Below are 15,139 nucleotides of genomic sequence, written 5' to 3'. Positions count from 1 at the left end.
AGCTGCGGGCAGTACATTGGGCTCTAAAATCCTTCCTCCTGCTAATCAAGAATTCCGTTGTTCGAGTCCTCACGGACAACATAACCACGATGTTTTATCTGCGGAAATAAGGCGGAACGCGGTCAAACAACGCTATCCCAAGAAGCGCAGACCATTTGGCAATGGACCATCCAACACAACTTTCTGCTTCAAATCTTCCACCTTCCGGGGATACAGAACAAGCAAGCAGACACCCTCAACAGGGATAAGTCGCAGTCACACGAATGGCAACTGCACAACATCCAGCTATCCAAGATTTTCTCGACGTGGGGTCATCCTCCTCTCGACCTCTTCGCCACTCACAACAACAAGCAGTGCAAGACATTTGCAAGCAGGATCCCACATCCCGACTCTAAAGGGGGCGCATTCTCATTCCCATGGAACAGCATGTTTGCATATGCATTTCCCCAATTCCCTCTCATCAGGATAATGATACAGATGATATGCAAAGGTCACTGCAAAATAATCCTGATGGCACCATACTGGCCCAGGCAGACATGGTTCTCGGACCTCCTGCACCTGGCAGCGGACAATCAAATCCATCTAGGATCTCATGCCAATCCTCTGTCTCAGAACGACAGGATGAGTCTTCATCACGATCCAGGCTCTCACAAATTAACAGCGTGGCTCCTGACCATGCCGAATTTGGCCATTTGAACATCGATCAAGACTGTCGGCACATTCTAGCAGCTGCTAGGACCCCATCTACCAACGTTGCCTGTAACCACAAATGGAAATTATTCTGTACATGGTGTGCACCACAGCCCAACCTGCATCCACTGGCCATAAAACCTCATCAGGTTCTTCCTTACCTGCTAAAATTGGCAAAAGAGGGTCTAGCAATCTCTCTTCTACAACGGTACATTTATTGTCAATTTCTAGATTTACAAGAAAAAGAAACCCCCCCCCCCCTCTCTACAGTGATGGGCTAATCAAACACTTCTTATGAGGGTTTTTTTGTACCTTTCCTCCAAAGAAAAGGATTCCACCTGTATGGAGCCTGACCCTGGTCCTGGCAGGTCTCGACCCTGTGTGTACAACACACATCAAATTTCCCACCTGGAAATTGACTTTCTTAATAGCCATTACATCCTCTAGACAGGTTTCGGAACTACACGCTTTGGTAGTAGATCCTGTGTATCTACGATTCACGAAGGATAAGGTGATACTCTCTACCTATCCTCATTTCATCCCAAAAGTTCCATCACAGTTTCACAAAAATGCAACCATAACTCTGCCTACATTCTTTCAAAATGCCACTCCACCAGCGTAGAAAGCTCTACACTCTCTGGATGTGAAAAAGGAATTGAATTATTATCTAGACCGGACAAAATCTTTTAGTTCAACTAAACAGCTTTTTGTCACCTTTAGCCCATCCAACAAGGGAAAATCCATTTCAAAACAGTGCATCACATCTCCTTCTGCCACTCGAAGGCCAACAGGCCGTTGCAAACTGCACCTAGAGCGCACTCTACAAGAGCCATGGCTGCCTCTGTGGCTCTCTGGTCCGGAGTGCCCATCAGAGACATTTGCCAGACGGCAACATGGGCAGTGCCCCACACATTTACCAGGCACTACTGTTTAGATCAACAGCACACTGAGGACGTGCAGATGGGACGAGCAGTCCTTCATCGGCTGTTTCAGTAAGGTAAGCCCTGCAGCTTCCGGGGTTTTTTCCTTTGTCTACTTAAGTATGTATTCGTCTTGCATTAACACAGTGAATTTGAGTCTCTAATCTTTGTTTGCCTGGGTTATCTCCTCCTAAAAAAATCTATAAAATGCATGTGAATCCATGAAAGATCCAATGCTGGAGAAGGGAGTAGTCTCTTACCTGTAACTCCATTTCTCCAGCGTTGGTATCTTTCATGGATTCACATGGTCCCTCAAGCCTACCCCCTACAGGCAGACATCCTCTACAGGGGGCTGTCATCCAGTTGGAGTGGTTAAAATCTAAGGGGAACCTGCTAGGGTGGAGCTGTACACTCAACATCCTATTGGTGGGGACCAAAAGCACCCACAACAACGTTGATGGGACACTCAAGGTGTCAAGTTTTTTCCATAGGAAAATTACTAAATCAAAGTAACTGGGGATTCCCAGCCTGATGACGGGGAATATTCACAGCATGTGAATCCATGAAAGATACCAACGCTGGAGAAATGGAGTTACAGGTAAGAAACTACTCCCTTCCCATGCCTACACAAGCCCAAACTGTTGGCATTTGCAATGTTTGTTACGTTTTGTAATAGTTCGGGGTTCGTGACTCTCTGCATGCAAATCTGCCGACCAAGGTGAATTCCAAGCACATACATTAGGAACTTAAAAATCTACCTTCCATAATTAATTGCAGGCTTGAAGGTCGAAAGTACTAGCAATGTATTATTTTATCATCAGCAAGTCTTGACGAGGAGACAAAGTGCTCAGGCACTTAATTAAAAAGATATGTAACATTTACACATAAAATGCACAATTGTTACACCCAAGAATGTCCCACACTCTGCCCACTCTAAGACATCAGCCCATCATCTGCCCCAACTGTACCCCCCAATCAGCTACAGGAGTGCGGGGGCTTTTTCATTCTTGCCTCTGGGGTCCTTAGCTCCCAATCTGGAACTAAAGTATGAGCTCAAATCACGAAATCGTCCTTATACCCAGCCTCTCAGATTGTCTAAATTCAGACAGGCTCTGCACCCCTACCCACAGACCAGATACTCTCAGATTGGCTCCGCCTATAAGCATTCCCTTTAGACTGGCTACCCTTTGACTGACTATAAGTCCCTACCCTTAGATTTGCTTGTTGTTCCTGCCCTGTGTCTTATGGAGCCAGCACTGCCCAAGCGGTTGATCACTGCCCTCTGTCTTATGGATGCCAGCACTGTGCGAGCGGTTCACCACTGATTTGATCGCCCATGCACTTGTTGAACCCAGGAGGTCTGCAAATGCTTAATGTCACTGTGCTCTCATTCCAGGTTTTTTGGAGAGTCTGAAGACGCTTCTCTGTGATGAAGACCGAATAATCCGTCAGAAAACAACAGAAATCTTCTACCTCCTGGCCAACCACAATGTGGGCAGGTGAGTGTGGTACATAGACATAACATAGGCAATGACTGCTGCAGTGAGGATTCACTGGGGATGATCCAGACAACAGGAGTACATACTGGGGGTAATGAAGATATTCCTGCTCTACATTGGGGGTTCTAGAGATATCACTGCACCACACTGGGGCTAATGGAGTTATTCAAGCACCACAATAGGGGTAATGCAGGCAGCAGTATTCCACACTGGGGATAATGGAATTAACCCTGCACTGGGGGTACCGGGCCCATCACAGGATATCCAAGCACTACACTGGGGCTAATGGAGATATCCAAGCACCACACTAGGGGTAATGCAGACAGCAATACTCCACATTGGGGGGTAATGGAAATATCCCTGCACTCCACTGGGGGTGCTAGAGATATCACTGCCCCACGCTTAGGGTAATGCACATATCTGTGCACCATACTGGGGCTAATGGAGATATCACTGCACTAAAGTGAGGGAAATGTAGGCAACAACATTCCACGCTGGAGGTAATTGTGAAATCACTGAATCAAAATGACAGTAATGCAGCTATTGCTGCACCAAGCTGGCCCTAATGGCACCACACTGGTGGTAATAACGGAAGCCGTATTCCACAATAAGGGTAATGGAGATATTACTGCACCGGATTTTAGTAATGGAGGTATCCGAGACCCATAATGGTGGTAATGGCAATATCACTGCACCACACTGCAGGTGCTGGAACGATCACTGTGCCGCAATGGGGATATTGGGATATTATTGATGAATACTGTGGATATTGGCAATAACACTGTAGCACTGGGGGTTAATGGAGATTTTACTGCCCCACACCAGAGCTAATGGAGATATCACTGCCCCACACTAGTGGATGAAGGAGAGATCACTGCCCCTACACTAATGGATGATGCGGATACACTGCAACACACTGCATGTGCTGTTGCCATCACTGTGCTAAAATAGGGATATGGGATGTAATTCTAAGTAACCACAAAGGCTTCCCCAAGCAACTTGCCTGTAAGAAGCTGGACAAGGGAGCATGTGAAGCTGTGCGGTGTGAGAAAGTCTTTGCTGTAACATTTTGAGAAGGAAGGGATGTCCATATGCTGAGTACTATTCATGATGAAAGCACTTCCGCTGTTGCAGTGCGGGGACAGGCTTAGCAAGTGTCAAAGCCCAAGTGTATTCTGGACTATAACAGGTACATGGTGGGTGTTGACAGAACAGACCAATTACTAGAACCATAACATCCATTATGTAAATTACACAGGTGGTATAAGAAGTTGGAAATTCACATTATGCATGTAGATACTGGCAGTGCATATGTTGTTTATCGTGCAGCTGCTCTCGAGCACAAAATGCCTTTCCTTCAGTTTGAAGATGCAGTCGCAAATTCTCTGATTCTTTTACATTGTTCCAGCTTTTCGTCTATCCACACTTGCTCCCCGCGCTCCTGGGACGCTTCGTTCCACCACCCCTCCCCTACCCTGTTCAGCTTTGGGAAACGTATGGTTGCGTGACCGGTGATGGGTGAATTGTGCGTTTTGACAACTGCACCTTGGAAGGCATATAAAAGTCCTACAATGAAATCAAATAATTTTCTTGTAAACTATTGAGCTTCAGCTTTGGGAAACGTATGGTTGTGTGACCAGTGATGGGTGGATCGTGCGGTTTGTCAACTGCGCCTAGACCACAAAGTTTCATAGTACAAACATTTCCAACATCAAGTCTCAAAACATATGTGGTTGCTGGTTGCGTGACCTGCAATGGGTGGACCGTGTGGTCTGACAACTGCGCCGAGACCAAAACCCACTAAAGGTTGGAAAGCAGTAGAGAGGTGAATCATTGGTTAACCAAAAGAAGGGTCAAGTAGATCCCATGGTCTTTTGTGAACTGATAAGCAGAAGAAACAAGTCAACTGCTGAAAGCAAATCCTGGGGAAGGGAACCCCGAATACACAATTTGGAGAGTATTCCTCTTGGGGAAGGGAATCCCAAGACCACAGTGCTATGCAAACTTGGTTACCTTTGGAAACGCAAGATTGATAAATGATGTGAACTGTGATATTTGTGATTCTGCAGAAGGTAATCTCAGAACTTGATTAATCCTTATTTCCACACGATTACATTGCAACTGTTTTGAACTCGAGACAGAGAACTTTATAAGAACCTAAATTGCTAATCATTGAACATTTATTTTGAAATACTTATATTTGGTGGCAAGCATTTCTGCACTAGTTTTGTTGTAGTTGTGAGAACAAGCATATGTTTTTGAAACGGAGAGACTTTTGTTTTTTGACTTATAGAAACAAACTGTCCTTAGGTTTCTTTCTATTGTAGCCTGTCTGTCCCACCTAGAAGATGCTGTAGGACAACAGTCTATTGCACTTGGTGGACTTAAAGGAAGTAAGTCCATAGTGCTTAGAAATGTCTACAAAGGTAGCTGGCTTTTTCATTCTCACAGAAGATCAGATGACACAGCAACATCAAAGATGAGCTCCATTTGAGCTTAAGGCATGTATAAACACATCACTTCAGTGGACATCTGCCGCAGGCCCAGCTATCCATCCTCGCACTCTAGAATGCAGCTACGACTATGGCAAATTCAGGCCAGCCGGTCACATAAGCATTTTTGCACTGAAACACCAGACTTGCCTCAACACCTCTGCCATTAGAATACAGCGACAACCTGCGACAAATTTCGCTCCAGATGGGTACATATCGAGTCTCCAGCACTAGCTGTCGTGACCTCCCTCAGCAAACACCCATGTGCCTGACCTCTTGGGTTGCTTACTGTAGCGTAGCCAGCCCTCATAAATCCTAATCTTGGCCAAATGCACACACATGTTAAACCTCCTATTATCACTTTCCCATACCTGGACCTCGGTCCCCAATGGGCTTCCAACTAAAAAGCACTTTGAGGCCATACACATCAGAAAAGGTGCTATAGAAAAGACTACTACAATACAATAGAATTTATTTTTTTATTCTGGAACCATATCAAGAGCAGCAACCCGACCTTCCTACATAACCTAGCACTGCTAGATCAAACAGCAAACCCTCCAAACCACCCCCTTTATAAATATATTACAGAATTGTGGTCATTCAGCAGCAGTGCCCCACAGTTAGACAGCATAAGAAACCAATAACAGCAGGATAAACTGGTAAAGAACTTCAACCAGGCCCTGAAGACAGGCTTGGACTGGCCTACAGGGCAATATGACAATGCTTGAAGTGCAGGCCCAGGATGCTAGCTTGTGCCAGTTCTTTTGTTTGAAGAGGGCCAGTGTTCTAGCCAAAGCGGGCCACTTTGATGTAAAGCTTCACTGTGCATCTAGTTTTTTGACCAACGAGTCATTAAAACGCAATGTACAATTTCAAACACTATTTACCAAAACACTCCTCATTGGATACTACACAAACTGTCACAAAAAGGACGAATTGCCAAATGTATGGCCCAGTCCGACTCTGCCTAAAAAGGTGATGCACAGGGTGCTGAAGGGCAGAAATAGAAAAGCACAACAGCCTAGGAAGCTAAAGGCCATTGTGGTGTAACTTAAAGTGGCACATTACCTAACTTTTCTAAAAAACAAAACACAAGCACAGCCAGACATTCACAAAATACAGACTGAAATGCCACAATCTGGAAATAGAGACAGTCTGGGGCACAGCTTAATCAAGAAGCTTTTGGAGGACAGAATCTGTCAGGAATGTGAATTCGAAGTAGGACATGAGAAACCTGTTCTACTGCATTGTCCTCTACACAAACACATTTGAGACATTTCCCCACATTGTGTGAGAACAGGGCAGTCTTTGCAAGTTAAACTAGAGACGGAAAGCTCTGGGTCATCCTTAGACAAACTCTAGAATTTGCAGCGAGAACAGCAAAATACATGCATGCATGCCACCAGAGTAGACGAAGTGCCACCAGACTGCATGCCACCAGAGAAAACAAAGCGCATAGAGCAATATGGACTTTATAAAAAGCAGGAAACCCAAGTGATCTCTACTTAACAGAATGTAACATTATATGTGCCATTTATTTACTTGTCATGCCAATAAGGTACCTTGCATTGTCTTATGTTGCATTACTGACTGCAAACTTGAGATTGCATCCACTCTACCCAAATGCCCTTTCTTTCACAGCCAACATGCTTCTCTTAACTTTCCTGCAGCCACTGCACTCCCTTAGGTCAAGAGAATGTGCACCCAGCTTCGGGGGAACCTCAAGGCACCCCCACTTAACCTTCTATTTTTTCTTCACCTCGTTTTATCGTGTAGAACCTCCTGCAGAGTTGCAGCATTACTCTGGAACTGAAGTCCTGGTGCAGCCTCAAGAGCTTGTGAGTGGTGGCTGTTAAGAAGGATTTCTGACCTCTGTCCTGGAGGGGCAGAGGTTCAGAAGGCCAGCCTACTTTCCTGGAACAGAGTAACCTCTGGACAAGCCTGACCAATCAGGGTAGCTATGGCAGGCGGTCAAGACTAAGTCTCAGGAGGGGTGAGGGTGACTGAAGGACCTCAATGAGCACACAGAGCAAGGACACTTACAAATTACTCTAGACAGGTGTTATATTAAAAATATAGACACATTTATTACAAGGCCTTTGTAACAGACTATAGCAAAGAATCACAGTAACACTAAGTAAACCAATACATCACACTCAATACAATATATATACAAGACCAGGAGGCTCAAAAGGGTTGACTGCACGAAATATGTTGACAACCTAGAGCGGGCGAAAACAGGCAGTGCAGTTAATCTTTAGACCCAATTCCACATCAGTTATTCGCCCAAGAGGCAGTCCAAGCCCTAAGAAGAGTGGAGCCTTGTGCTCAATGGTACATGTGTGCCAAGGCACGCGGTTGTTCCAATGAACAAAGCAGGGTCTCTTTAGGGGTCTCTAACAGCTCGGGACGGTGGATAAGGCGATGAAGAATAAGTTCCCACTATTCAAGAAGGACCTCCACTTGAAGGCAGAGGCGGTTCAAGAGTTCGGGATGGAGTCACTATTTTGCAATAGCAGTGGACAGGAGAAGGGCCCCCCCAGGGGCCACCTGTGCATAAAGTTGGGCTCTGGCGCTAGGGGCTACCAGTTGGGGTAATGATTACTCACTGGTCCCTGATGCAAGGAGAGCCAAACTTCGGCAGGTTAGTCCAATTCGGTTGCAGGTTCGATGGCAGCAAAAAGGATGTCTCGGCACCGTTTAGTTCCCGAGATCCAGCAAGGATTCCCGAACGGGATAGTGGCGATTTCTCCGCTCCGGGGCAAGAGGGTCACAAATGCAGTGGACTTGCAAAGGACATCGCTGCAGCAGGGCAACAGGGTAACCACGTTTACTCCGGTCCGGGCGCACTCGTCTCACTTCTGACCTGGAAATGCCAAGTGTACGAAATTCAGTGTGAGGGTGCCGTGGACGCAGAGCTAGCAGTATACCAAGTTTCGAGGGCTTCCTCGAAACGAGGGTGGAGACAGCCCACTGGTGAACCTGATGTGTTGATTTCTCCTTCCCAAGATGCTGTACTCTAACTGCCAAGCTTAAGTAAAGTTTTTTTTTAAAAGAAAGAAAAAATAAATGTGACACATGGCTAATCTTCACATTTTGTCTATTGTAACATGTTTTCTGCCCTCACTATACATCTGAGTAATCACATTTCCTGCCACCAACATATATCGAGGTGTAACACATTTCTTTCCCAATACACTGCTAAAGAGTGATGCCCTGGCCCTAATCAAGTTGAAAAAGGTAGTGAAGTGGTGGGGTTTTACTGGAGTACAGTAATGGCTGTGCTCCCCACCTGGACCACCTGTGCAAAACATTTCCCACCCCAACAGCCCATCCACGTGTGATACATTTCCTACCCCCCCAACAATCACTCCACGTGCGACACATTTCCTACCCCCAACAATCCATCTCAGGGAGCAGAACCCAAGACAGTACAGCTATTACACAGCGCCTACCTCAGGGTGCTGCAGGGAGCATAAAGCTAATCTATACTATTAGACCAGATGCAGAATATGGTTACCCTACAGTAGCAAGCTAATTTCAGCTAAATGCAGTTAGACTATATGCAAGATAAGGCTAACCTATCAAGTAGGTACATGATATTGGGCAATCAGAGTGCTGGGGTTTATTGGAGTACACCACACTTACCTTATTAGTCGCTGCATGTTGTCTGTCTCAGGCTTCCATGGGCTAACAGGGCGGGGAGCTGCTCAGAGGAGCCTTGGGCCTCCCCAACTAGAGGTGAGCTTCCTGGCTCATACAGCCAATGGGAGGCTGGGTAGGTGGGAGTGGGGAGGGAACAGGGGAGGAGGCGGTGGGGGAAATGGAGCCAATGAGGCAAAGGGGAATGGAGGAGAGCAAGGAGGAAAAGAGGTTGAGAAGTTGGCCTTCACCCACCAAAGAAACTATTTGGCAGGAAGCAGATAGAGTAAATTATATATATATATATATATATATATATATATATATATATATACAACACGGGCTGTAACAAGACAATTATTTGATTTCATTGTAGGACTATTATATGCCTTCCAAAGTGTTTTCTGACAATGGGACACTTGATTTCCCCAAACTATTCTTGTAGTTGTTAACACTTTGTAGCAGTGCAGGGCAGTCGGCTGGTGCGGGAGAAAGAGAAAAGAAACAGGCTTTATGGGTGCAAACATGTCTCGGAAAGAATCAAAAATGGGACAGAGGCCCAGAAAATGGCATTGCTTACCAGGTCAGAGCATCTTCAGAGGCAGTTGGAGCACGGGTGTATTGTTTGCAGACCCACACAGGGATATGCGCTCTCAGCTGTGCGCGGGCACTTCTGCTCACCTGATTAGTCTGTGAACCAATCCAAGGCCTATGGTCAGGTTGGGGGGGGGCAGTGGGTAGGCGGTGCAGGGAAGGCAGCTGGGAGCATGGAGGAAGAGAAAGGAAAAGGGCTTTGCAGGTGCAAACAGGTCTTGGATGTTGCACAGCAGGTGTAATTCCCTAGTTCTGCTCTGTACCCATGATTTCGGCAGTTTCTATTGACTGTGAGAAACCTGCCAATATACTCCCACCTACTCTAGTTCTTGCAGCCTATGAGCAACTGATGGTAAATCTGTTATAGTTCTTAAATTGCTTCTAGCTTGAAGGTTGTTTGCTGCAAAGGTGGATGCTCTCTTATTGAGACTGCCCAATATGATTGAAATACGTTGTACAAAAAATTACTTGAGCATCCGAAATTCTGCACTCCAATTTTGATTTATTGGTAATTTCTCGTGCAGTTATTCATCAATTATTCAAATTACTTTTCACTTCCGTTATTCATTCCTTGCGAATATCACATATAGTGGTTCATCAATTACTATATATTGTCTTCCATTTTCTTGTGAATGTCATGCATCAATTACTTTCAAGTCCTTTTGTATTAGACTTATTTCATAAGTTCCCTTGTGTCATGCATCAATTTTCAAGTCCTTTAGTGTTAGGCTTATTCCATAAGTACCCTCGACACGTGTTTCTCCATCAATTTGTGAGGGGTTTGTTTATGTAAATCTCAATTATAAATTCTTGTTATTGTTTAGTATTTTTGAGTTCCTTGTTTGGTAACACCAAATTTACTTTGTAGGATTGCAGTGTGATGGTGTAATTGCTTTGAATAACACTGCTTTTTATTTTTGCTGTCTTACTTGAGTTGTAGCTATTTTACTTGTAGTGTGATTTCTTCCAATGCAGTGTTTTGTTTTCACTCGCGGCATGATAACCCTGCCCACCTACTCCCTCGGGATCTTCCATTCAGGTGGCCAGGGAAGGGCCATCACTTTTGGATCCCGACCCTGCTGGTGGACAAGTGAGGGAGGATCTCCTGAGTGGAGGATCACAAGGGATTGGGAGGAGAATGCCCAAGGGTGAGACATGGTATTCCCCCTCTCCCCATTTTCCATCAGAAACCCCTTCCTCAGCCTTCATGGGATATTTCCAGTCCAATTGCATGTCCACCTTCCCATTTCCGACTAATACTGGGACGAAGAAGTGGCAATCTAGAGTAGTGATGATTACCTCTAAGATACCTTGAGAAACAGAGAGAAGACTGCCACCTACTACCATTAGATTGTCCCACTAATAGTCAGGCAGGGTCAGACATTTAACATGGACCACTCACACCTGACTCCACTTGACTCTCTTTTCAGGACTAAAGGACAGGCATGTCCTGTTAATTGAAGGTCAGGAAAACCCAGCCCTGACCACACACCTGAAGCCCATTAATACAACACATGTGTATAAAAGGAGACTGCTGTGAGGGCAGTGAGTAAAGCAGTTGGAAGAGCTGAAGGGAGGCTGTGTAGCTGAGTCCAGCAGCTGTGTAGCTGGATCCCTTCTCAGACCCAAGTCTGATTTTGATAGGAAAGCGGAGCGAGCTGTGAATCCTGACTGGAGCAGAAATGCCAAGGAGCAGGAGGCTGCGAAGAGAAGCCTGGAGGATCCAGAGGAGAGCGGTATGACGAGACGCTGGCACGCTGCTTGTGAGGGGCTGCACCGTGGCTTGGGAGCTGTGTCTCCAGGGAGCCGGAGCGAGGCAGCGTGTGTCCTGCTGGCGCTATGTGGAAAAGTGCTTGTTCCCCTAGGAAGTGTGTTGGTCTTAAGGGGGGGTGTGAGGGGCAGGTGGTGAGACCCTGACCTCAATCCCAGGTACCTATAGAGACTGCTTGCCAGCACAATGCTACCCTGTGAGTTTCACACAAGTAAGCGAGAGAAACTCTGGAGTGGGAAGGGAGAGAGACAGATTTATGAAAAGTGGCACAGAGCAGAAAGCGAAAGAAAGACAAACCTATGAATCCTTTTGTGAATTTAAAGTCCACTATTGTCCATAGGGAGAGGGGCATTGTGGCACTTGTAGTGAGAAGCCAAGTTATATGAGAAAGTTAAAGTTAAAGGGGGCTGGGACCCATGTAATAAAAAAGAAGAAATGCTTGACACACAAGCATTGCCTCAGCCGAAAAGAAGCCAGTATTGTTTCAAAGCAAGGCATAAAGGTGAATAGAAGAGTGCGAGTGACCCGAAAGTAAAGGAAAGGTGCAAGAGCGAAATAAGTGTCCAAGAAGTACGAACAGGTGCCTGGGTGCACAAAAGTAAAGTGAATCAACGGAAGGTGCCAGTGGCACAACAGAAGAGAAAGCTAAAGAAGGTGCCAGTGGGCACAGTGAAGTGAAGGATAACAGAGGTGCAGGATTTACCTGAAAATGAAAGGCTAGAAGAAAAGTAAGTACAGGAAATACAGAGAGCGGTCAAAGATCAGAAGTGGGCTGGCTTAGGAGGAGCAAAGGAACCTGGCGTTTTTTAAAGTCTCTGATTCTACCCCATGAGAAGGTTATTTGAGAAAGGACTGTATATAGAGGAAAAGGTACATCCTGACGAGTTGAATTTTGTGTTTGAAACTAAAGCATCCTAAGCTGCTTGGGGAAGGGAACCCTGAGAGGCCAATGAGAAACTGTGTTGTTAAACTGAACTTGTGTTTGAAATGAAGGGGCCTGAGCTTGGGGAAGGGAACCCTAAGAGGCCTAAAAGAGGTGAACTTTTATTTAGTGAAAAAAGAAGGCATACGCTTGGGGAAGGGAACCCTGAGAAGCCTGGAAGAAACTGTGTTCTATTTATGTTTGATTTCAAACTTGGAAGAAGTGATGCTTGGGGAAGAGATCTTGGGGAAGGGACTTGTTGAACAGAGCATAAGAACTTTGTGGAGAAGAGCTGGTGAACTACTTTTTTTTTTACTGTGCTAGACATTGAGGATACTAACCAAGCCACACCTGGAGAGAAGACCACCTGAAACCACCCTTGGTATATTCTTTTTGAATCACTGTTTTTTCTTTAAATAAACTTCCTACTACATTTGATCAGCGAGTAAGGGCAAGCATAGGTTTACACACAGATGGATTTTGGATTTGGACTTTCAGATATCGACGGCCCTTAAACATCAGTTGAGGGAACATCCCTTTTAGAGTTGGGGCCAGTTAGGTATTACACCAAATAAATATTGGTTTTGAAACTATAACACTTGAGTTTGTGTCTCTCTTGATACCTCTGTCTCACAGCTCACAAAGTACCTGTTTTGCAGAGCAGGAAGCGTAGTTTCTGTGGGAGATCTGGCCCATTCTCCATACCTTTTTGTAGTGTTAGACACCACAGCTCACTACTATAAAGTAGGATATGGCTAATGGTGCTGTCAAAAAGCTTTAGCAGCAATTTTACAGGTAGGTTGAAATACGGATGTTGATTCTTGGCGAGCTAGCATAAAATGCAAAGATTGCTTTTTTTCAAAGTGTTTTAATTGCCAGTTTATACCACCCTGAATCATTTATTTTGGAATCTAGGTAAGTGTACGCTGTAATAACTACCGTAGCCATCATTCGTATGTTTTATGGTGCCTAGTTGCCTCCGGTTAAGGTGCCCTATACAAATGTCTAAATAAATGAGGAGGATAGTTCTGTTGTGTTAAGTCTTGTCTTAAGTCACTGCACTGTGCTCGGTTCAGACCAGTGTTTTCCTGAGGTCTCAGAACAAGGCTGTGTCATAGATTAATGCAGTTTGTTTAAGCTCGTTGCACTTGGCTGGCTTTTAGGGGGGTATGTCTGATGTGACTGCGCTGTGCAACTACTGTGCTGAGCCGTGTTGTTGGCGGAAAAGCCCTGACCATATCCTTTTGGCACTTATGTCTGTGGCTACTAAAGGATGCAGATTCTGCAGAAACGGTCGTGGAGCATACCAAGGAGAAACTACAATTTGGAGGGAACCAAGGTGTAAGGAGAACGACCACTGGCTAGAGGGTGAGAATATCACAACCTCCGAAAAACTGCAAGCAAGGATGAAGGAATACTTGTTGGTAGGAGTGTGCCAAAGAGTGGCAAGGAGCTACATTCCCTGGACGGAGATTTCCAAAAAGCAAGCTGGGTACTATTTCACTAAGACTGAGGTTGCCAGGACGTGAGCGGAGTACGATATCCCTAGGAGTGAGTCAGCAAGAAGTGAGCAGAGGGCTATCTGCCTTGGATGCAATGAACACAAAGCAAGCAGGGTGCTATATCCCTTAGACTTTATATCTGATTAAGGCACCCTGAGAAGGCCCTTATTCAGGCCCATGAGGCTCCTTTCATGGTCCCACCCTGACACCAGTAACACAGTGATACTTATTGTTTCTAGTTAGACCGCTTAGGCCCTGTAGACCTTAATCCCTGCCTTCCTGACAAAGGCAATGCAGATTTGTTGAGTGCTACATTGATTAGTCATGTGTATCGTGGATCCTGAGTCACCAATCATTGCACCTGGCTGCGGTTCAGTGTAGATTGCTTCTGAAGTCACTGCATTGCGCTGCGGTTCAGTGAAGTTCATTGCTGCGATCACTCACTGGGTCCCAGAGAGTAGTTTGGAATTCACAGCACTGGGTATTTATGAAGGTGCTTCCATAGCTTGCTGGAAGCATTGAGGACTGGTGCTGTCGCTCCATGTGGTTTGGGTTCAGATGTAGGTATTTTCTGAGTAACTGCATATTTGTGCTTTCCATACCTGCTTCTTGTTGAAGTTGATGCACCTTACTGGGCTTCGGAAAACAGTTGAGATAGGATCACTGCACCAGTTTTAGGCCTAGCTTTAGTTAAGGTAACTGATGAAGGGTGGGGCTACTGGTTTTTCACGTTAAGATCACACTTTGGGGTGGTTTGTGTTGTGTCTTAATCTGATCACTGTGAACACCAAGATTCGAAGATTCCATGTTTTTTCGTTCTGTTAGTGACTTTATGAACATTGGACCAACCAAACGCAAATCATTCTTGGTCCTGCGTTCGCAAAGGGAGCTGTCCAGACTCCCTCACCATGTCCACATTGCTTGGCAACAAAAGCACAGATCTGATCCTGTCTTGTTGGGCACATCGGTGAAGTGCACCTTGATTTCTTAGGTACAGTGATGACAAATTCTCGATGGGACACTGTCGCTGCTGGACAGGGCCAGGTTTTTACTGACCGACAGTGATGCTCCTGAGTACCTTTAGACTGTCCGACCTTCATATGCTAA

At 45.5% G+C, this 15,139-nt stretch overlaps 1 protein-coding gene across 1 annotated transcript in view; it reads left to right on the top strand.

The window, feature by feature from the left end:
- The window catches only part of RSPH14 (radial spoke head 14 homolog), an 832,917-nt gene that overhangs the window by 81,789 nt on the left and 735,989 nt on the right, over positions 1-15,139 (top strand). Inside the window, exon 2 of the mRNA XM_069619850.1 lies at positions 3,007-3,109. Within this exon, the coding sequence (XP_069475951.1) occupies positions 3,007-3,109 (103 nt within the window). The remainder of the gene's footprint in view (positions 1-3,006; positions 3,110-15,139) is intronic.

This window comes from Ambystoma mexicanum, chromosome 10, assembly GCF_040938575.1.
Source record: "Ambystoma mexicanum isolate Mex_15411 chromosome 10, UKY_AmexF1_1, whole genome shotgun sequence".
NCBI lineage: Eukaryota > Metazoa > Chordata > Amphibia > Caudata > Ambystomatidae > Ambystoma > Ambystoma mexicanum.
This window is presented reverse-complemented; position numbering and strand designations above follow the sequence as displayed.